Here is a 20251-nt window from a genome sequence, read left to right as displayed (position 1 = left end):
GCACCACTTGGTGATGCCTCGTCCTGCGCAGTCGTCTCCTGGAGCCAATCACTTTACATATAATTTGTATCAGACTCTCTGTTGTAATGTAATGTAACTTGTAAACTGTGATTTGTTGCTCTATTCTGTACACCCGACATCTATTGCATGTTTGTCCGTCCTGGAAGAGGGATCCCTCCTCTGTGGCTCTTCCCGAGGTTTCTTCTATCGTTTTTTTTACCCTGTTAAAAGGGGCTTTTTTCCCCATCAACATGGCAAGTTTTTCCTCACTCGAGTCGAGGTACTCAGGACAGAGGATGTCGTTCACTGTACAGATTGTAAAGCCCATTGAGGCAATGTGATTGCGATTTTGGGCTATATAAAAAAAAATGATTTGATTTGATTTAGTGTAGCACATTGATTCACTGCATTGTGAAACAGAGATGGTTTAGTTTTGTTCAGTCGGTGGTTTATCGTGGTACGGCACAGAGGCGGTAAGGTTGTGGAGCGCGAATGAATCCTAACTGATAGTCCAGACTGGGCTTCTCTCCAGCGGGTGCAGAGAAAGAAAACCTCTGAAGGAGGGAGGTAAAGAAGAGGAATAACTCCATCCTGGCCAGCTGCTCCCCAAGACACACGCGCTTTCCTGAGAATACACAACACAACAGATGTGATGTTGTTGCACATTTTTAAAAGATTCCGACCCCTACATGGTTCTCTTAGTTTGCTGTGGCTTTTTTCTCGAAAACTCCACCATGAATACCATTTTGCACCAACTGCTTTCATATAGTGGACTGTAAAATAATAAGGACGGAGCTCTCTGGTCTTAAAATGCAGCAAGTGCAAAAGTGCTTTAAAGGGATAGTTTGGATTTTTTGAAGTGGGGTCGTATAAAGTACATATCTATAGTCGATCTGTTCCCTTCCATAATCACCGATCTGCGCAGCCTCAGTTTGGAGAAGTAGAGAGCCGCTCTAGCTTTGTACTGCAGTGAATGGGGTCCAGCGAAAAAGCAAAATTAACCGCCTAAAACAAGGCTCGCGTAAAAAAATCTATATAAGTTCAAGTGTATGTTGTATAGGTAAAATTCACACCACTTTACATCGCCGTCAGACCGCGCTTTCTTTTGGCACTACATTTTCTCAACCGCAGAACCCCCGTATCCCTACGCACTAGCGTAACTGGGCAACAGCTGATCTGCGAGCGGCGGAATACAGCGCGAGGCCCAATTGCTGGAGGAGAGGTTTACTTTCGTTAAAAACGAAACTTAACTCTCCGTATCCTTCCGCATTAGCGCTCATGCGTAAGGATACGGGGGTTCTGCGGTTGAGAAAATGTGGTGCCAAAAGAAAGCGCGGTCTGACGGTGATGTAAAGCGGTATGAATTTTACCTATACAATGTACACTTGACCTGATGTAAAATGTTTTAGGTGAGCCTTGTTTTAGGTGGTTAATTTCGCTTTTTTGCTGGACCCCGTTCACTGCAGTACAAAGCTGAGTGTCTGGGCTGGAGCGGCTCTCTGCTCCTCCAAAATGAGGCTGCGCTGATCGGTGATTACGGTAGGAAACAGATCGACTATAGATATGTACTTTATATGACCCCACTTCAAAAAACCCGAACTATCCCTTTAATCCTGCATTCTTTCGTATGCGACTCCACTGGTTTCAAAAAGAAGTTTGACTTTATCGTAAGCATATGAGATAATGGCCTTAATTCATACTTGAGATGTTACCTCTGTAAACAGCTTCCTAATAAGTTTATGGTCTTATCTGCCTTCTTTATTATAGCATCCTCCTCATTTTTGTAAATTATGGTCCCGTTTAAAATAAAATAAACAATAAAGCAGGGTAGGCACTTTTTTCACTGAATTGTATAACTGGGTTTTAGAGGGTTGTAACTACTGACTAACCTGTTGAAAAGGGTAAGAAGGCCTCTCTCTTTCTAAACTTGCCATCCTGGTCCAGAAAATGTTGAGGGTTGAAGGAGTGTGGAGTTTCCCACATCGACTCATCATTTAGAACAGAGGTCAGTATGGCCATGACCATGTTGCCCTGCAGAAAGGCCGTCAAGAAAACATTTACCTTTTGTTTTTTTCTGATAAGATGTGTTGTTTTTTTTCTACATTACTTTGAGTAGCTTTGTTTTAAGAAACAAAAATAAAACAGGGTAAAGTAAAACTGACATGGTTTAACTTCAAGGTGTCCAACCATGGAAACAGGAGGATAAAAAATGTAAAAGCTGTAAACAGAAAATCCAGGCAAACAATAAGTAAAATTCCCACGCATGCAGTTCTTTCTCACATGTGCATCATCTACCTTTGGGATTGTGTACTTGTCGAGCGTGATGTCCTTGCCTGCCATGCGGGCCACATTGAGGGGAACGATGTTGCCCATTCTCTGGATTTCATGGATGACTGCATTAGTGTAGGGCATGTCATCTCTGTCAGTTATAGAGGGTTGTCTAGATGAACCAATGACAGTGTCGATCTCTGCCTGGACTCTCTCTGCACACAGTGACAACAGGAAGCAGTGTCAGTCTGTGTAGACAACTGAGAGTAAAGTGACGTGCAACATGCTCACTCTGCTACTAAAAGACAGTAGATATTATTCCTCACACATACACACCTTGTATGTGAGGATAGTGGATCATGTATAACAGTCCCCAGTGTAAAGTAGTGGTGGTCGTTTCAGTTCCAGCACCAAACAGGTCCAGAGTGCAAAAACACAAATTCTTCAAATCGAAACCAGAATCTTTGTCCTCCTTCTACCAATAATACAAGAGACATATTTCATTAGACAATAGAAAAGAGAACAAACACCTGACAGACAAATAAAACCACTCACCTCTCCCATCTCGGTGAGGAAGCAGTCGATGTAGTCTCTTGGTGAGGACGGGTCGAGACTTTCTTTGTGTTCTTTGATCCTGATTTCTACGAAGTCAAGTAACTTTTGCATCAGAGTGAATATCCTCTGGTGAGGTCCAGGAAGCCACTTCATCAACCAAGGCAATGTGTTGTAAGCCTACAGAGAATTAAGACAGATACCAGATCATCTGAGAATCAGGGAACAGTTCACAACGTAAACACAGACAAACAGGAGGCCATGACAAAACTGTTTGTTTGACTGGATTTGGAGACACTCCACATCCATTAAATCATCTCTGGTTGGATTTTCCGGATCAAATTTTATTAATTCCGTTCCGTTTTCTTTTTCTGCTTAATCCGTGAGGGTCGCGGGATGTTGCTGCATTTTTCCCCCTAAGGGGTTGCGGGGCTTACTGGGGCCAAATCCAGTTTACTCGATGGGCGTAGGCCAGGGTTCACCCTGGATGAGTCGCCAGCTCATCGCAGGACCCTTACTGATGACAGTGGTTGCCACACAAGGTGCCAACTGCACATCAGGAGCAATTTTGGGGTTCAGTATCTTGCTCAAGGATACTTCGACATGTAGCCAGGATTCGAACCAGTGACCTTCCAATCACTAGTTCACCAGCTCAACCCACTGAGCTACAGCCGCCCCCAAATCTTATTCATATCATTCCAAAAAATTGGCCCTATGCGCTGCTACCTTGATGGTGGTGGGCTTGTTTGCCTCAAGGACCTTGTGAGCTACACTGGTTGGGTCTTATAGCCCCTACCAGGTTTAACCGAGCCAGACAGGTAACATGAGAGAGGTCAGACAAAATGTCACACCTGATGCTCCAAGTTGAGGGTTGGACGTGTTCAGAAAGTCGGCTCACCTGTGCCCACAGACTTCCCTGTAAGTGGGTTAATTCATTCATGTCCTGAAGATGAGTCTGGTGCTCCTTGTCTGTGTACTCAAAGCGTTCCCCAAACACCAGGCAGCAGATGATGTTGGACACAGCATTGTTTATCAGTGATTGAGCACTGAATGGCTTGCCTATGGAATAAAAGAGAAAATGTAGAATATGACACAAAGAAATAAAATAAATAAATAAAGATTACAGAGCCGTTTTCTCTCCTACTCTTCTCTATGCTGGACTGTGGCCGCCTGTCTATAAAATCTCATAGAATCTGGAGTTACAGTACGTATTTAACGTTCACGCCTACTAATGTTGAAAGATAAGAGACTAAGTAACTTCCATAACTCAGTCAATCAGGGACAGACTTTCATGTTTATTAGGCAATAAACAAGCGTTAGCTGTTACTTGATTTTATTGTCGAGAAAGCATATCTTTTTTTTAGTACCTTGATGAAGGGCAAAAGCCTCAGTGAGATAATTGGACTCCTGCTGGATGGACGGCTCAAGGGTCTTCTTACCAATCCCAAAGTTTCTGAGAGTATGAAGAGCAAATCTCCTCTGCTGCTTCCATGGATTACCATTCGACAATGCCAGACCTTTTGGAAACACAAAACAAACATTAGTTGGCCTATACACAACTATACAACACGCTAGATGCAAATATGACTAATATGGTGTCAGTCTGATGCTACTATAGTCCGGCAGATAAAGTCAAAATTCCAGGACAATCGAACACTTTGTGATACAAGCACCAAATTTGGCATGAATAATGCCTAGACCCTACTTTTTGAGAAAAGCCTGTTAGCCACCTGAAAATCCAACATGGTGGCCATTTTTCAAGATGGCCACCACATAAAATGTAACAAACCCTTTTTTTATTGCAGAATGGTAATGGCTGGGCATATTTAAAAGATCTAGACATTGAATTGTAAGTATTTTGAGTGGACAAATCCAATGATGCAAATAAAAAAACTGTTTCAAGGCTAGTTTTCAAGATGGCGGCCATTTTTCGACTCAAATCCGCAGTTTTCTGTAAAATTTTATCACACATGAAGTTTCAATTATGCAAAATCTTTTGATCCACATCAAAATGTTTTCATCAATCTCAAAATGTTGAAAAATGTACTGATAAAGGCCTTCACACACCGATCTGACTTCAGACCGTCGTCAGAAAAGGCAGTCGAACTGATCAGTCTGCTCCTGTCTCCCTGAAGCGGTCAAAAAAGTGTCTCTAACACAACTGAACAACCACCGACCTGACCATACATTCTGTTTACATGAATCATAATAAGTCTCCATACAGACAGTGCTTATCCATCTTATTCCTCGCTAGCTCCCCCTAGTGGAAAATATAGCTCTGACTAGTCAAATTTGGGACACTTGGTTAAATGTTGAATATCTATCTATAAATACAGTAACCTCTGTCTGTCTGTCTGTCTCTGTGTGTGTGTGTGTGTGTGTGTGTGTGTGTTCCTCAAATATCTCTGCGGATCAGGATCAGACTGACCTGAGAGTTTCAACATGGCTGCTGCGTGGTTCAATGGTGTGATATTTCGCATTTTTTTGGACTGCAATGATACCGTTCATAAATTATTTCATAAATGCTTTACAAATTCCACGAGCATTGTCCACCGGAGCCACTACAGTCACGCACGCACCAGAGCCAATCACTGCAGAGCCCACCGCGACCCCCCACCTTAAGAAACAAGCAGATTTATACCTGCAGCGGTTCGGTCCCGTTCTGTTCTCTTCTGTGCATCTAAACTGACTGTTGTGGATTAATGAGATTAAACGGGTCTGGACCGAGTCTGTTCGGGTCTGAGGAGATCCGGAGACGCGCGGACAACAAAGTGGAATCGGGATCTGTGGATGTTCGTGTGTAGCTAGCCGCTAGCTAGCAGCTAGCCACTAGCTACACGGCCCACCTCCCGAGGCGACGGACCGGAAGCATTGGCACGTCCAAAACCGGACCTAGGGTAAATAATGTCCGCCACGCTTTTTCGCGAACATCGCCGTCACGTTTGCTTTGTTTCTGGTGCAGGAAGAAACGGTAAAAACGGGCTTTTGGCACGAAAGTGTCCAAGCAGCAAGTTTGGTTGTTGAGGAACAGGAAGTTGTGGGAGGGACCTAGGCGGATGATTGACATGCAATGACGGTCGGTGTGTGTGAGAGTTGAGAGATTTGTGACATTTAGCGTATTTGGAGTGTGTAGTTAGTGTGTTATGTAGTGTTTGGTGTAGTGTGTTTAGTGAGTAGTGGAGTCGTTTTTTTGTTTAATGAGGAGAAGCTGAATGTGGAGCAGGCAGTGCAGCTCTTCATTCAGCTGGAAGGAGCACAGGCAGACCTGAGCATTGCCTGCATTTAAATGTAAATAGTTACATATAACTTTGTACATTTTTTAAATGTATGCCCACATTTAGATAAACAACCATTTATATTTGCATTATAAGTAAAAAAAAAATGGATTGTTAAACATATTTGTGGTTAAAAAAATCTAACTTTTTCTACTCGGATTTCATGTTTTTTTGTGATTTTAGGTCCATTGTGTTAATACAGTATGTCAAAATAAAAAAAATAACTGTACAGTCACACATGTGAGGTTGTGCTGAAAATAATGACACCAAGTAAATAGATTTTAAGATGAAATATAATGGCAAAATCAAAAATAGTCAAAAACAGCCAATTATACCCTGGAATATCAGATTTCACAACAAACCTAAATATCCCTGAGGCCCCACCTTCAAACACAGCCTCATTTGGCCATCCATGAAAAAGCTCCTTAACCTCCCACTTTTTTATAGGAATACACTTTTCTTACGGGCACTGCACTAGTCTAGATAATGCAGCACATGTAGTGAGCTGAAAATGAAGTGCAATACATTTGTCACATACCAGAAATACTGTTTGTGAGCTTGGATCAACACAAAGATCAGGCTGTAATATTTTTTATGTTAGTTCGCTAGCTGCTAATCATTACATTGCACGTAATTGATTAGTTAGCATGGTTGCTAGCGGAGTTATTCCATTACAATCCATGGCATTATTTCGACTGATATGCATCTCAGAACACCACAATACACCTCAGACAAAAAATCAGAAATGGCCAGTGTCACTGCCGATTAAGTTTATTGTGCCGATGGCGTGATGTCAAAGCACAACCAGGGTACACTGGTGGCATCATTGCTGTGAGACTCAGCATGAGAATCAGTGTCAGCTAATTAGAGTACTTTTCATAGTTGTAGTCTACTAACTGTAGTTATAGCAAATATAGCTTAGTGTTGCAAATGCTATCTAATTAGCCCTTTATATACACTGACTAGTAGTTTAGTTAGTTGTAATATAGTTAGCCTCACCTGAATTGACAGGATGTGCCAGCACGGGATGCTGAGCCAAGTGTAATGGGGCTTTAATTACCTGGATGGTATACAGATCGCACTAGATGAATGATCGGGCTAGGTGTAGGGCACTTTGATGTTTGAACCTAGTTGTGTCCCATATCTGAATGTGCTTTTGTATTTTGTATGGTTAGGTGGTAAAAGGATAGCGCCTCGGCCTCAACTATTAGACATAATGGCTGCTTCTTATCCACTGAGTTCTGCATCTCAAACTGACTGGAGAAAGTGTTGTCTTTTTCAGACAGATTTAAAGGAAGAGTTGAAATCTCCTCCAACTCATTATCCATGTAGTCCTGAGAGCAATGGTTATTCCAATGATTGCCACAAACATACCACTCTTTCAAGCAATCAACCAGTTGCCAATCAGGTTAGACATGTAACGGTTGGATGATAAAGGGGCATTGAGGAAACACTGAGAAGGAACAGTGCAAAATACCACCAAAGCTGTCCTTCTGTCAAACCTCACTGTTCTATTGAAATAAAAACAAATCTATACAAAAAAAAAGAAAACAAAATGAAAAAAGAAAAACATGCACTTACTTAACCTGGAAGGTGTGCCCTGGTAAAGTTCAGTTCAAACCAGTGATCATTTCCCATTCATTTTAAATATTCTATTGATATAAAATGTATCAAATGTAACAAAACAAACAAAAAAAATACCAAAAACAGTGAGAAAACTATTAACTAAACTAATGAAAATTTGTACAAAAAGGCGTAATTTTTGCCATTCATTGCCGTCTATCTTCACAATTTAACACATTTTTTGACTTTTTATCGAAGAGTTGAAAAGCTCAGATCCTGTCACCTATATTTAAATATCAAGATCAACAAAATGTGATTATCCAATCTCAATCCAGGTCAAATACCCAGTCTAATGGCTTTCAATGGTGGCCATATTGGAAATTGGCGGCCATATTGGATTTATTGCATGGCTAACAGGCTTTTTGGAAAAAGTGGGTCCCAAAGAATATTTGTGCCATGTTTGATGCTTGTATCACAAAGTGAACGATTATCTCATTATTGTATGTATTTCTTTCTTTGTATTTGGATGTTTGAATGTTGTTTTATTGAATGTTTTAAATTGATGTTTTTTTATCCATTGTTTTATTCTGATGTCAACCTGTAAAGTGTCCTTGAGTGTCCTGAAAGGCGCTTCTTAAATAAAATGTATTATTATTATTATTGTTATTATTAATCTGCCGGACTATGACTGAAAACTCACCAGCAACTTCTGAAACAAAATGCAACACACTCTACCTTGATTCCCAAATGTGTCTTCAACATTGGTATGCTGGGGCGATCTACGAAGTCTTCTCCTTTCTGGACCAGGGCCTCTCTCACAAGCTTGTAGCCATTAATGACCACAACCCTTCCACCAAAGAGACGGAGGCTGAAAACGTTCCCATATTTCTGTGCAAACTGAACACAAAGAGCACACTGGTTTTTATGTTCACCACTGAGTTGACTTTTACTGTCTGAGGATGAAAAACACCAGAAATAGTCCCCGTCTGGTCGCTCAACCTTCTAGTGGGCTTGGACTGTCTACATTATAATCATTATTCATTATTATCACCATCAATTAGTCAGCAGTGTGTGATTCTCAACTGATTATCAATTGTTTAACCTATGAAATGTGATAAAATAGATGAAAATTAGAATGCTTGTGAATGTCCTACTTGGGGTTCTGGACTGCTTGTTTGTGTTTTGGGCTGAAGCTTTAAAGAAAGTCAAATGTCAGAGATTAAAAATCAGCTGTGGCTTATTTAACTGATAGTTCTGATTAGTAGGAGGGTGTGATTTGTTGCACTATACACTACTAAAATGTATCATACATATCACTTGATGCAATGACTAGACATTGTAGTGTTACATAACCTCTTTGGATTAAGTAATGGGATGTTTGATCCTGTGTGAAGTTCAAACACTGTGGTTGAATTTGCTTTCTGCCAAAGTCCATTACAGCTGCTGCTTTGTAATTGTGTTACTGATTCACAAAATGTCTCAAGAGTTATACGCCTGAAACTGCTGAACAGCTCTGATGTGTTTTTCTCTCTGGGTCATTCATCTTAAACCAGATTCATGTATCCATCTCAAAATGCATAAACTATGTTAATGTCATCTTCTGTTAGAGAAAAGTAACTTTTTTGGAAAATAAAAAAAAAAAAATAACATAAATAACTACAGAGGTAATCCTGGGGGTGTTATAGAATAGTTAATGGGCATTTAATTCACTCAAAGCAGTCTAAGTCTGTTGTGTGACCTCAACCAATGGTGAAGCTGACCTAAGTAAAAGTGCTAATACCTCTCAAAAAATACTCTATTACAAGTGAAAGTCCTGCATACAGCTGGGTAGTCCAGTTTGGGGCTGCACAATGAATTAAAATATAATCAAAATAATATCTCATAACATTTTTCCATAAAGGGTAAAATGCAATATATATGCTGGCCTAAATTAAATTAATTACAGGTGTTGACATACCTCTGTGAACTGCAGGTGGATTCTCTTGGCATCGATGCGATGAAGATCACCAATGAAAGGAAGAGACCAGGGTCCAGGAGGAAAGTTTGCTGGTGCTCTGTTCTTCCAAACATCAGCCAGCAACAGAAAAACACACAGAAATACCAAAATACTGCTGAAGTCCATCCACTCAAAGCCCAGGACACTGGAGACTGTCTCCATTTGTTGGCTTTTTTAATGCTCGCTCTATTCTACAGTGGTGGCTCCGCCGTGACGACAGAACAGTGTCAGGTCAGGTAAATAAACACAGGTTTTTATGACCTGTCCAGGTGGACATTTCCGCCTGCATGATTTTCAAAATAAAAGTGCAAACAAATGTATATAAAGATAAAACTTGTGGTTTGTGTGTGTTTGTGTCAGAGGTGCTCAGATCAAGTTAACAACACCACAGTGTAGAAATACTCTGATTCAAGTCAACTTCCTGCATTCAAAAGTACATACGACATTTGGTCTTTAGGCTGAATTCATGCTTTGTCAGGTCTGTCGGCCAGACGACAAGCTATACAAGTTTTAAAATGCTTGTTCCCTGAATGGAGTTCGGCTCGTCAAGAGCTTTGCTGTGCAGTGCGGAGACTATTTCCAAAACTTGCCACGTAGCCTCACCTTCTTACTCACTTCTCTCCATGGCAGCTCCTTATTCGTCCTGTCTTGGTGTGAGAAACTTGTGTTATGCTTCTGGGTTCATGAATGTCCGGACGCCAGCGACCTCAACGCCATGACATCAGTGTGAACACAGCCTCAGCGAGTTCAATATTTTCATCTCATGCCCATGTTAGCTTGCCGCATTTTTTTGCATTGACTTTGTGTGTGATATAGTCACGCAGGAAAATTGCAATGTGTTTGGGTCGAAATTAACTCAGAGTATTAATTATGCAGAATGGCCCAGTGAGAATCATACATGTTAAATCACTGGATTATAACCATAGATGCATTAATGTGTAATCATGTTGCATCAAATCAGGATGGCGCTACCTGTAACTACTGACTTTTGGGCAGCTATATGAAATCATAATCTGTTGGTTGATTACATATTAATAGCAACTAGCAAAATAATAGTGATTTAGGCTGTCTGAGTGCAAATATACAGTAGCAGATCAAGTAGAAAATATCTAAAAACTGCAAATATGCAAAATGGTGGCAGTTTGACAATGAAAACAACAACTCCCATGATGCCACACTGCCTATGTCTTTTGTGAAGTACAGTCACAAGGTGAAGTTGGCAAGTGACTGATGTTCAAACGGTTAGGTGGACCTCCTTTTGTCTTTGTCCATAAAATGCAGTGCACGAACAGTGAGTTAACCACCATTTAAAGGAGTTCAAGCCCCAACTTGTTTTCACTTAAGAGGTCCAGTGAGGCCGCCAGTGAATACGTAACATTTCTTTGTCTGGCTCTCCTTTACTCCTCACCCAGATCATGTGAGAAGCAGCATCATCCTGTCTGCAGGTGCACACTACGCTTTTATAGAAGGCTTTTTAAAAATGTCTTTATCATGATTTATGAAGCATTTCATTTCTGACTGAAACCACAATGTGAACATGAACATGTAGAAACACAAACTAAACCTCAGTATCATTTAAACAAACACATCAAGTTTCAGCAAATCTGACAAATCCAATGTGCAGTGAAAAGTCTGACCTGGAATGTTTTAAGGATTTTATTGCATTTTGGAATTCAGTACATTATTACATTGATGATCTAAAAAGTACTTTTGATGGAGAAGAAGAAAACATCCAAATGATGTTTTACTCACATATTGGATAAAAACAATATAGCAGATCTTCAAACTAAAATTAATATATGACAAAAACTGAGAAAACACAAATCTCATGCATTAAGTTTCAGCAAATCTGACAAATCCAATGTGCAGTGGAAAGTCTGAATTGGAATCCTTTAAATTCAGTAGATTACAGTCATTATATGAAAAGTAATTTTGCCTGAGAAGATAACAAAATCCAAATATATTTTACTCACACTTTAGGTAAAAAAAACAACAATAAAGCAGATATTAATTAACCTGGCACGGCAGCTGGATTTGTGAGATAACATGCTGTGATCTTGCAAATTTGTGTAATAAATCATCTTGTGCGTCAGGTTACATATTATTATTTCATAAGATAAATGTAGTGTTGTCCCTTCTAGTTTTAAGCCTGCTGTGGTTAAGCCTCTACTTAAGAAACCACACCTTGACCCAGGATCTCCAAATAATTATCGACCAGTATCCAACCTTCCCTTCTTCTCTAAAGTCTAAGAGAGAGTCGTGTCCCAACAACTTTCAGGCTACTTACTTAATAATAATCTCCTGGAACCTTTTCAGTCAGCTTTCAGATCCTGTCACTTTACCGAAACCGCCCTTACTAAAGTGGTAAATGACATTTTACTTACTTTAGACTCTAACTCTACCTCAGTGCTCCTGTTACTGGATCTCAGCGCTGCATTTGATACTACAGATGATGGCATATTTTCAGACCGACCCGAAAGTCAATTTGGCATCTCTGGCCTGGCTCTAGTCTAGCTAAAATCATACCTGTCTGAAAGAACACAACTTGTTTTTTACAATAGTACTTCATCAATTTTTAAAGATGTGAAGTATGGAGTTCCCCAGGGCTCTGTTCTGGGCCCTTTGGTCTTCTCTTCATATATTTCACCTCTTGGCCAAATTATTCTGAGTTATGAAATACATTTCTACTGCTATGCGGACGACACTCAGCTGTATGTGCCCATAAAAGCTGATGATAAATCTCAAGTCACGAAATTAGAGACCTGCTTATACACAGTGAAGAAATGGATGTCAGAAAACTTCCTGCTCCTAAATTCAGATAAAACTGAGATGCTGGTCAAAGCCCCCGCTAAACAGAGACACCATGCTGATCAAGTGACCGTAACTCTTGACAACAGTTTTATTTCTGAAAGTTCAACCGTCAAGAATCTAGGTGTTACTTTTGATTCTACCCTCTCTTTTGATCAGCACATCAAAGAAATTACCAAGATCGCTTTCTACCACCTGCGCAATATAGCGAAAATTAGGTCATTCCTGTTCACTGCGGACACAGAGATCCTGATTCATAGCTTTGTTGATGGTTCAGAATGCTGCAGCTTGAATATTAAGTACAAGAAAACTTGATCATGTTACACCAATCCTGGCATCTCTGCACTGGCTCCGAGTACATATAAGATCAGACTATAAGGTGCTGCTGATGACATACAAAACTGTACGCGGCCTTGCCCCGTCGTACATGTCAGATCTCATTACACCATATATTCCAACTCGGGCATTACGCTCTCAAAATTCACGGCTCCTGATGGTTCCCAGGATCAAGAAGAAGTCAGCAGGCTGCAGGGCTTTTTCCTATCGGGCTCCTTTCCTCTGGAATAACCTCCCCGCTGACATCAGACAATCTGGCTCTGTTGACGCATTTAAATCTAAACTCAAAACTCACTTCTTCGATTTAGCCTTTAATTAGCCCTTGATATCAATTGTAAGCCTCTTCACTGGGTAAGTGTCAGTCTGAATGAGTTCCTATAATATTAGATTTTTCATTGTGCTGCCGACGAGAAACAATGTGTTTATTCTGATCAATATTTTCGCATTTCTCTAACCTTTGTTTTTGTTTTCTGTTCCCACAAGCTGCAACCTGTGTCACTCTCTACACTCTCTATAGCTTCCTCCTCCTCCCCCTCCTCCTCTCCTCCTCCTTGTTCTCCTTCTCCTCTCTTTCACTCAGGCTCCCTTCTGATGGACCACGGGCCCCTGGGACCACCTACCGTTTCCGGGCTCCTGCTGCCTTGAAATACTGACCGATCTAGATCGTCACACCCTGGGCTCTGCTGGAACATTGTTCTCCTCTGCTTCACTATCTCCTCATATCTATATTTCTGTAAATCTTGATACCTCTCTCTGTCTATTACTAATTATCTTGTGTGGCCTGCCCTCTTCCAGGTCACCATGGTGGACAGGAGGGAGTGTGGCTTGGGCACCCCTTGGTGATGCCTCGTCCTGCTCAGTCGTCTCCTGGATCCACTCACTTTACATATAATTTGTATCAGAATCTGTTGTAATGTAATGTAACTTGTAAACTGTGATTTGTTGCTCTATTCTGTACATGCGACATCTGTTACATGTTTGTCCCCTTGAGGCAATGTGATTGCGATTTTGGGCTATAAAAATAAAATTGATTTGATTTGATTAAGTGTAGCACACTGATTCACTGCGCGGTGAAACAGAGATGGTTCAGTTTTGTTCAGTTGGTGGTTTATCGTGGTACGGCACAGAGGCGGTAAGGTTGTGGAGCGCGAATGAATCCTAACTGATAGTCCAGACTGGGCTTCTCTCCAGGGGGTGCAGAGAAAGAAAACCTCTGAAGGAGGGAGGTAAAGAAGAGGAATAACTCCATCCTGGCCAGCTGCTCCCCGAGACACACACGCTTTCCTGAGAAGACACAACACATTAGATGTTGTTGCACATTTAAAGAGATTCTGACCCCTACATGGTTCTCTTGGTTTGCTGTAGCTTTTTTCTCGAAAACTCAATCGTGAATACCATTTTGCACCAGTTGCTTTCATATAGTGGACTGTAAAATAATAAGGACGGAGCTCCCCGGTCTTAAAATGCAGCAAGTGCCTTAAACCTGCATTCTTTCTTATGCGACTCCACTGGTTTCAAAAAGAAGTTTGACTTTTTCGTAAGCATGTGAGAAAATGGCCTTAATTCATACTTGACATGTTACCTCTGTAAACAGCTTCCTAATAAGTTTATGGTCTTATCTGCCTTCTTTATTACAGCATCCTCCTCATTTTGTAAATTATGATCCCATTTAAAGTAAAATAAACAATAAAGCAGGGTAGGCACTTTTTTCACTGAATTGTATAACTGGGTTTTAGAGGGTTGTAACTACTGACTAACCTGTTGAAAAGGGTAAGAAGGCCTCTCTCTTTCTAAACTTGCCATCCTGGTCCAGAAAATGTTGAGGGTTGAAGGTGTGTGGAGTTTCCCACATCGACTCATCATTTAGAACAGAGGTCAGTATGGCCAGGACCATGTTGCCCTGCAGAAAGGCCGTCAAGAAAACATTTACCTTTTGTTTTTTCTGATAAGATGTGTTGTTTTTTTCTACATTACTTTGAGTAGCTTTGTTTTAACAATCAAAAATAAAACAGGGTAAAGTAAAAATGACACGGTTTAACTTCAAGGTGTCCAACCATGGAAACAAGAGATGATTCATAATTGGAAAAAGTCAAGAAAATGATGATGAGAAAAGCTCCGCATTTAAAAGCTGTTATCAGAAAATCTAGGCAAACAACACGCAAAATTCTCACGCGTGCAGTTCTTTCTCACATGTGCATCATCTACCTTTGGGATTGTGTACTTGTCGAGCGTGATGTCCTTGCCTGCCATGCGGGCCACATTGAGGGGAACGATGTTGGCCATTCTCTGGATTTCATGGATGACTGCATTAGTGTAGGGCATGTCATCTCTGTCAGTCATAGAAGGTTGTCTGGATGAACCAATGACAGTGTCGATCTCTGCCTGGACTCTCTCTGCACACAGTGACAACAGGAAACAGTGTGAGTCTATGTAGACAACTGAGAGTAAAGTGACGTGCAACATGCTCACTCTCCCACTAAAGGACAATAGATATTACTCCTCACACATACACACCTTGTATGTGAGGATAGTGGATCATGTATAACAGTCCCCAGTGTAAAGTAGTGGTGGTCGTTTCAGTTCCAGCACCAAACAGGTCCAGAGTGCAAAAACACAAATTCTCCAAATCGAAACCAGAATCTTTGTCCTCCTTCTATCAATAACACAAAAGACATATTTCATTAGACAATAGAAAAGAAAACAAACACCTGACAGACAAATAAAAACACTCACCTCTCCCATCTCGGTGAGGAAGCAGTCGATGTAGTCTCTTGGTGACGACGGGTCGAGACTTTCTTTGTGTTCTTTTATCTTGATTTCTACAAAGACAACTAACTTTTTCATGACAGTGAATATCCTCTGGTGAGGTCCAGGAAGCCACTTCATCAACCAAGGCAACACGTTATAAGCCTACAGAGAATTAAGACAGATACCAGATCATCTGAGAATCAGGAAACAGTTCAAAACGTGATCACAGACTAACAGGAGGCCATGGCAAAACTGTTTGTTTGACTGGATTTGGAGACACTCCACATCCATTAAATCATCTCTAGTTGGATTTTCTGTATCAAATTTAATTCATATCATTCCAAAAAAGTCGGCCCTGTGTGCTGCCACCTTGATGGTGGTGGGCTTGTTTACCTAAAGGACCCTGGTGAGCTACACTGGTTGGGTCTTATAGCCCCTGCCAGGTTTAACCGAGCCAGGCAGGTAACATGAGAGAGGTCAGACAAAAAGTCACACCTGGTCCTCCAAGTTGAGGGTTGGACGTGTTCAGAAAGTCGGCTCACCTGTGCCCACAGACTTCCCTGTAAGTGGGTTAATTCATTGAAGTGTTGAAGATGAGTCTGGTGCTCCTTGTCTGTGTACTCAAAGCGTTCCCCAAACACCAGGCAGCAGATGATGTTGGACACAGCGTTGTTTATCAATGAATGAGCACTGAAAGGCTTGCCTATGGAATAAAGAGAAAATGTAGAATATGACACAAAGAAACTTGTGAAAAAATGAAACAAATAAAGATCTCAGAGCTGTTGTCTCTCCTACTCTGCTCTATGCTGGACTTTGGCAGCCTGTCTAGAAAATCTGATCTGGAGTTACAGTACCTATCTAACATTCAGGCCTACTAATGTTGAAAGATAAGAGACTGTCAGGGACAGACTTTCACGTTTATTAGGCTGGCATTAAAGAAGCATTAGCTGTTACTTGTGTTCTTGTTGAGAAAGAAAATACTTTTTTTTAGTACCTTGATGAAAGGCAAAAGCCTCAGTGAGATAATGGGACTCCTGCTGGATGGACGGCTCCAGGGTCTTCTTGCCAATCCCAAAGTTTCTGAGAGTATGAAGAGCAAATCTCCTCTGCTGCTTCCATGGATTGCCATTCGACAACACCAGACCTTTTGAAAACACAAAACAAACATTAGTCGGCCTATACACAACTATGAAACATGCTAAGTGCAAATATGACTAATAGGGTGTCAGTCTGATGTTACTATCCTGACTGAAAACTCAGCAAATTTTTAAACAAAATTCATTACAAAATGCAACACACTCTACTAGGCCTGCACGATATGAAAATCTGCTATGTGCAATAACACTGTTCAGTATTGCAATGACGATGTAACTATGTAAATAAAAAAACAAATGTTGAAGTTTGCATATTATCAACTACACAGTTAATGATGGATGACATTAGTTTTGAATTGTTCATGTAGGTCTTTATGGTTGTATTGCAGGTGGTGATGGAGGTTGGTTGTGTTTCCTCTAGAAGCTGCAACAACTGCTCGGCATGTTTTACACAGTACCTGTGTTTGTAACACGTCGTCTCTCCTGAATCCAAAATAAGTCCATATAGCAGAAGTGCTGTTTCATTTCACTACAAGGTATTGTCGACCACATTTCTGCGCTTTTCTCTCCTCCCTCAGCCATCATAACCTGGCAATCACCACCAAACTGATGCCGATTAACTTTGTCAGGGTAGCTAACGGCTAGCTGGGGCTTCATCCGATTGGCCCTTGTATCCAGGGCTCTGTCTGATGTTGGCATGCTCAAGGTGCGTGCATGCATGGCACATGTAAACAAAATGATTTTTCGTATTCATTGCGTGTCCGGCAGTCTTTTGCGATGTGTTTGCTACACATGTTCATATCGGGATGACGATGAAAATTTGATTTATCGGGCATCCCTATACTCTACCTTGATTCCCAAATGCGGCTTCAAACGTTGGTATGCTGGGGCGATCTACGAAGTCCTCTCCTTTCTGGACGAGGGCCTCTCTCACAAGCTTGTAGCCATTAATGACCACGACCCTTCCACCAAAGAGACGGAGGCTGAAAATGTTCCCATATTTCTCTGCAAACTGAACACAAAGAGCAGACTGGTGTTTATGTTCAACACTGAGTAGACTTCTACTGTCTGAGGATGAAAAACAGCAGAAATAGTCCCCGTCTGGTTGCTCAACCTTCTAGTGGGCTTGGACTGTCTACATTATAATCATCATTATCATATTTTCACCATCAATTAGTCAGCAGTGTGTGATTCTCAACGGATCATCAATTGTTTAACCTATGAAATGTGATAAAATAAATGAAAATTAGAGTGATTATGAATGTCCTACTTCGGGTTCTGGACTGCTTGTTAGTGTTTTGGGCTGAAGCTTTAATATAAAGAAAGTCAAATGTCAGAGGTTAAAATTCAGCTGTGGCTTATCTAACTGATAGTTTTGATTAGTAGGAGGGTGTGATTTGTTGCACTTTACACTACTAAAGTGTATCATACATATCACTTGATGCAATGACTTGACATTTTAGTGTAACATAACCTCTTTGGATTAAGTAATGGGATGTTTGATCCTGTGTGAAGTTCAAACACTGTGGTTGAATTTGCTTTCTGCCAAAGTCCATTACAGCTGCTGCTTTGTAATTGTGTTACTGATTCACAACATTTCTCAAGAGTTACACGCCTGAAACAGCTGAACAGATCTGATGTGTTGATTTTTCTGTCTGGGTCATTCATCAAAAACCAGATTCATCTATCTATCTCAAAATGCAGAAACTATGTTTATGTTATCTTCCATTAGACAGAAGTAATGACTCGTTGGAAAATTGTAAAAGAGATAACATAAATAATAACTACAGAGGTAATCCTGAGGGTGTTTCTGTAAATAGCCTCAGACATTTAATCCACTCAAAGCAGTCTAATACTCTTGTATGACCCCGAACCAATGGTGACGCTGACCTAATTAAAAGTACTAATACTTCACTAAAAAAATAAACATACATAAAATCTATGAAAAAAAATTCTCGAAGACACACAATGTAGTTTTGGGGAATAGAAAAATCTTCATCCAACCAAACCAAATAAACAAACTCTCTTTTCGTTGTCATGACTGAATAAACAAACTAATAATAATAATAATAATAATAATTCATTTAATTTGTATAGCGCTTTTCAAGGACCAGAAGTCGCTTAACTGACCTTAAAGGACAACACAAGTACAATTTTACTTTGTTTAAATGTAGCGGACCCTGCCACCTATCTAGCTTCAAACAGTGTTCTGCGGACCTTATTTTCCTGTGAGAGCAGCTCGTTTATTCAGTTATAGGAAAAAATAAATATTTTGTATTATTTTCTCATTAATACTGTGATTATTAAAATTCTGAGTTTGAATTTCCTCTCCAAAACTACATAGTGCTCCTTTATAATGTATTAGTAAAAGTACTCAAAGCAGAAAAATGTCCCCTGTGACTGTATGAACATTGACTGAGGTGGAGCTAATGTTTAAATATTTTGTAGAGGACTCCAACTAATAATCAATCCATTTCATTTTGGTTCGATCATTATTTTTACCATCCATCCAAAGATCATCTGGTTTGGAAATATACTGAAAACAGTGACAGTTGCCTTCAAGGTGACACATGCATGGTTTGTACACCCCAGAGTCCTGACAACAAATTCATTAAAAACCAATAAATTACCTCAAATAATCTGGAAAAAAAAGAAAAGAAGAAACAAGGAAAATGATCTAAATCGACTAATCCTTTTCCCTGCACTGTTTATAAAGCTTTGTAGTTCAGTTTATGGCCGCAAAATGAATTTAAACATAGTCAAAATTCCAATATCTGATAAAAAAAAAATTCCATACCTCAATGAACTGCAGGTGGATGCTCTTGGCGTCGATGCGATGAAGATCACCAATGAAAGGAAGAGACCAGGGTCCAGGAGGAAAGTTTGCTGGTACTCTGTTCTTCCAAACATCAGCCAACAACAGAAAAACACACAGAAATACCAAAATACTGCTGAAGTCCATCCACTCAAAGCCCAGGACACTGGAGACTGTCTCCATTTGTTGGCTTTTTTGATGCTCTCTCTATTCTATTCTATTCTATTCTCCGCTGTGACGACAGAACAGTGTCAGGTCAGGTAAATAAACACAGGTTTTTATACTGCCCCGTCCAGGTGGACATTTCCGCCTGCGTGATCTTCAAAATAAAAGTGCAAACAAATGTATCTCTGTGATCTGGCTGTAATAAAAGGATCAGAAGGACGCCGAAATAACGACATCATAATGCCGTCTTGTAAAAAGGCTGAATTCATGCTTCGTCAGGTCGGTCGGCCAGACGACAAGCTAAAACGTTTTAAAATGCTTGTTCCGTGAATGGAGTTCGGCTCCTCAAGAGCTATGCTGTGCAGTGCTGAGACGTTTTTCCAAAACTTACCATGTAGCCCCATTTGATTAGTAGGAGGGTGTGATTTGTTGCACTTTACACTACTAAAGTGTATCATACATATCACTTGATGCAATGACTTGACATTTTAGTGTAACATAACCTCTGTGGATTAAGTAATGGGATGTTTGATCCTGTGTGAAATTCAAACACTGTGGTTGAATTTGTTTTCTGCCAAAGTCACCTTCTTACTCACTTCCCTCCATTCCCTAATTCGTTCTGGCTTTCGTG

At 40.5% G+C, this 20251-nt stretch overlaps 1 protein-coding gene and 1 pseudogene across 2 annotated transcripts; both read right to left on the bottom strand.

Annotated features, from left to right (window-relative positions):
• Positions 1–262: 262 nt before the first annotated feature.
• On the bottom strand, positions 263–9883 carry LOC115591999 (cytochrome P450 2J6-like; annotated as a pseudogene).
• Positions 9884–11292: 1409 nt separating this feature from the next.
• On the bottom strand, positions 11293–19700 carry LOC115591998 (cytochrome P450 2J2-like). 2 transcript variants are annotated; one of them, XM_030434453.1, is made up of 9 exons: positions 19438–19700; positions 17490–17652; positions 16541–16690; positions 16089–16249; positions 15532–15708; positions 15313–15451; positions 15004–15191; positions 14557–14698; positions 11293–14082 (listed from the first exon to the last, which is right to left on the bottom strand). In XM_030434453.1, the coding sequence occupies exons 1-9, from the start codon at positions 19636–19638 to the stop codon at positions 13907–13909; spliced, it is 1497 nt and encodes a 498-aa protein (XP_030290313.1). In that variant the 5' UTR covers positions 19639–19700; the 3' UTR covers positions 11293–13906. The 2 variants fall into 2 exon arrangements, with proteins under 2 accessions (XP_030290313.1, XP_030290314.1); XM_030434454.1 differs by having other exon boundaries at positions 15313–15448.
• Positions 19701–20251: the final 551 nt, after the last annotated feature.

The sequence above is a fragment of the Sparus aurata genome, chromosome 11 (assembly GCF_900880675.1).
Source record: "Sparus aurata chromosome 11, fSpaAur1.1, whole genome shotgun sequence".
Classification (NCBI taxonomy): Eukaryota; Metazoa; Chordata; class Actinopteri; order Spariformes; family Sparidae; genus Sparus; species Sparus aurata.
The sequence above is the reverse complement of the archived record's forward strand: the minus strand, read 5'-3'. Positions and strand labels throughout refer to the sequence as shown.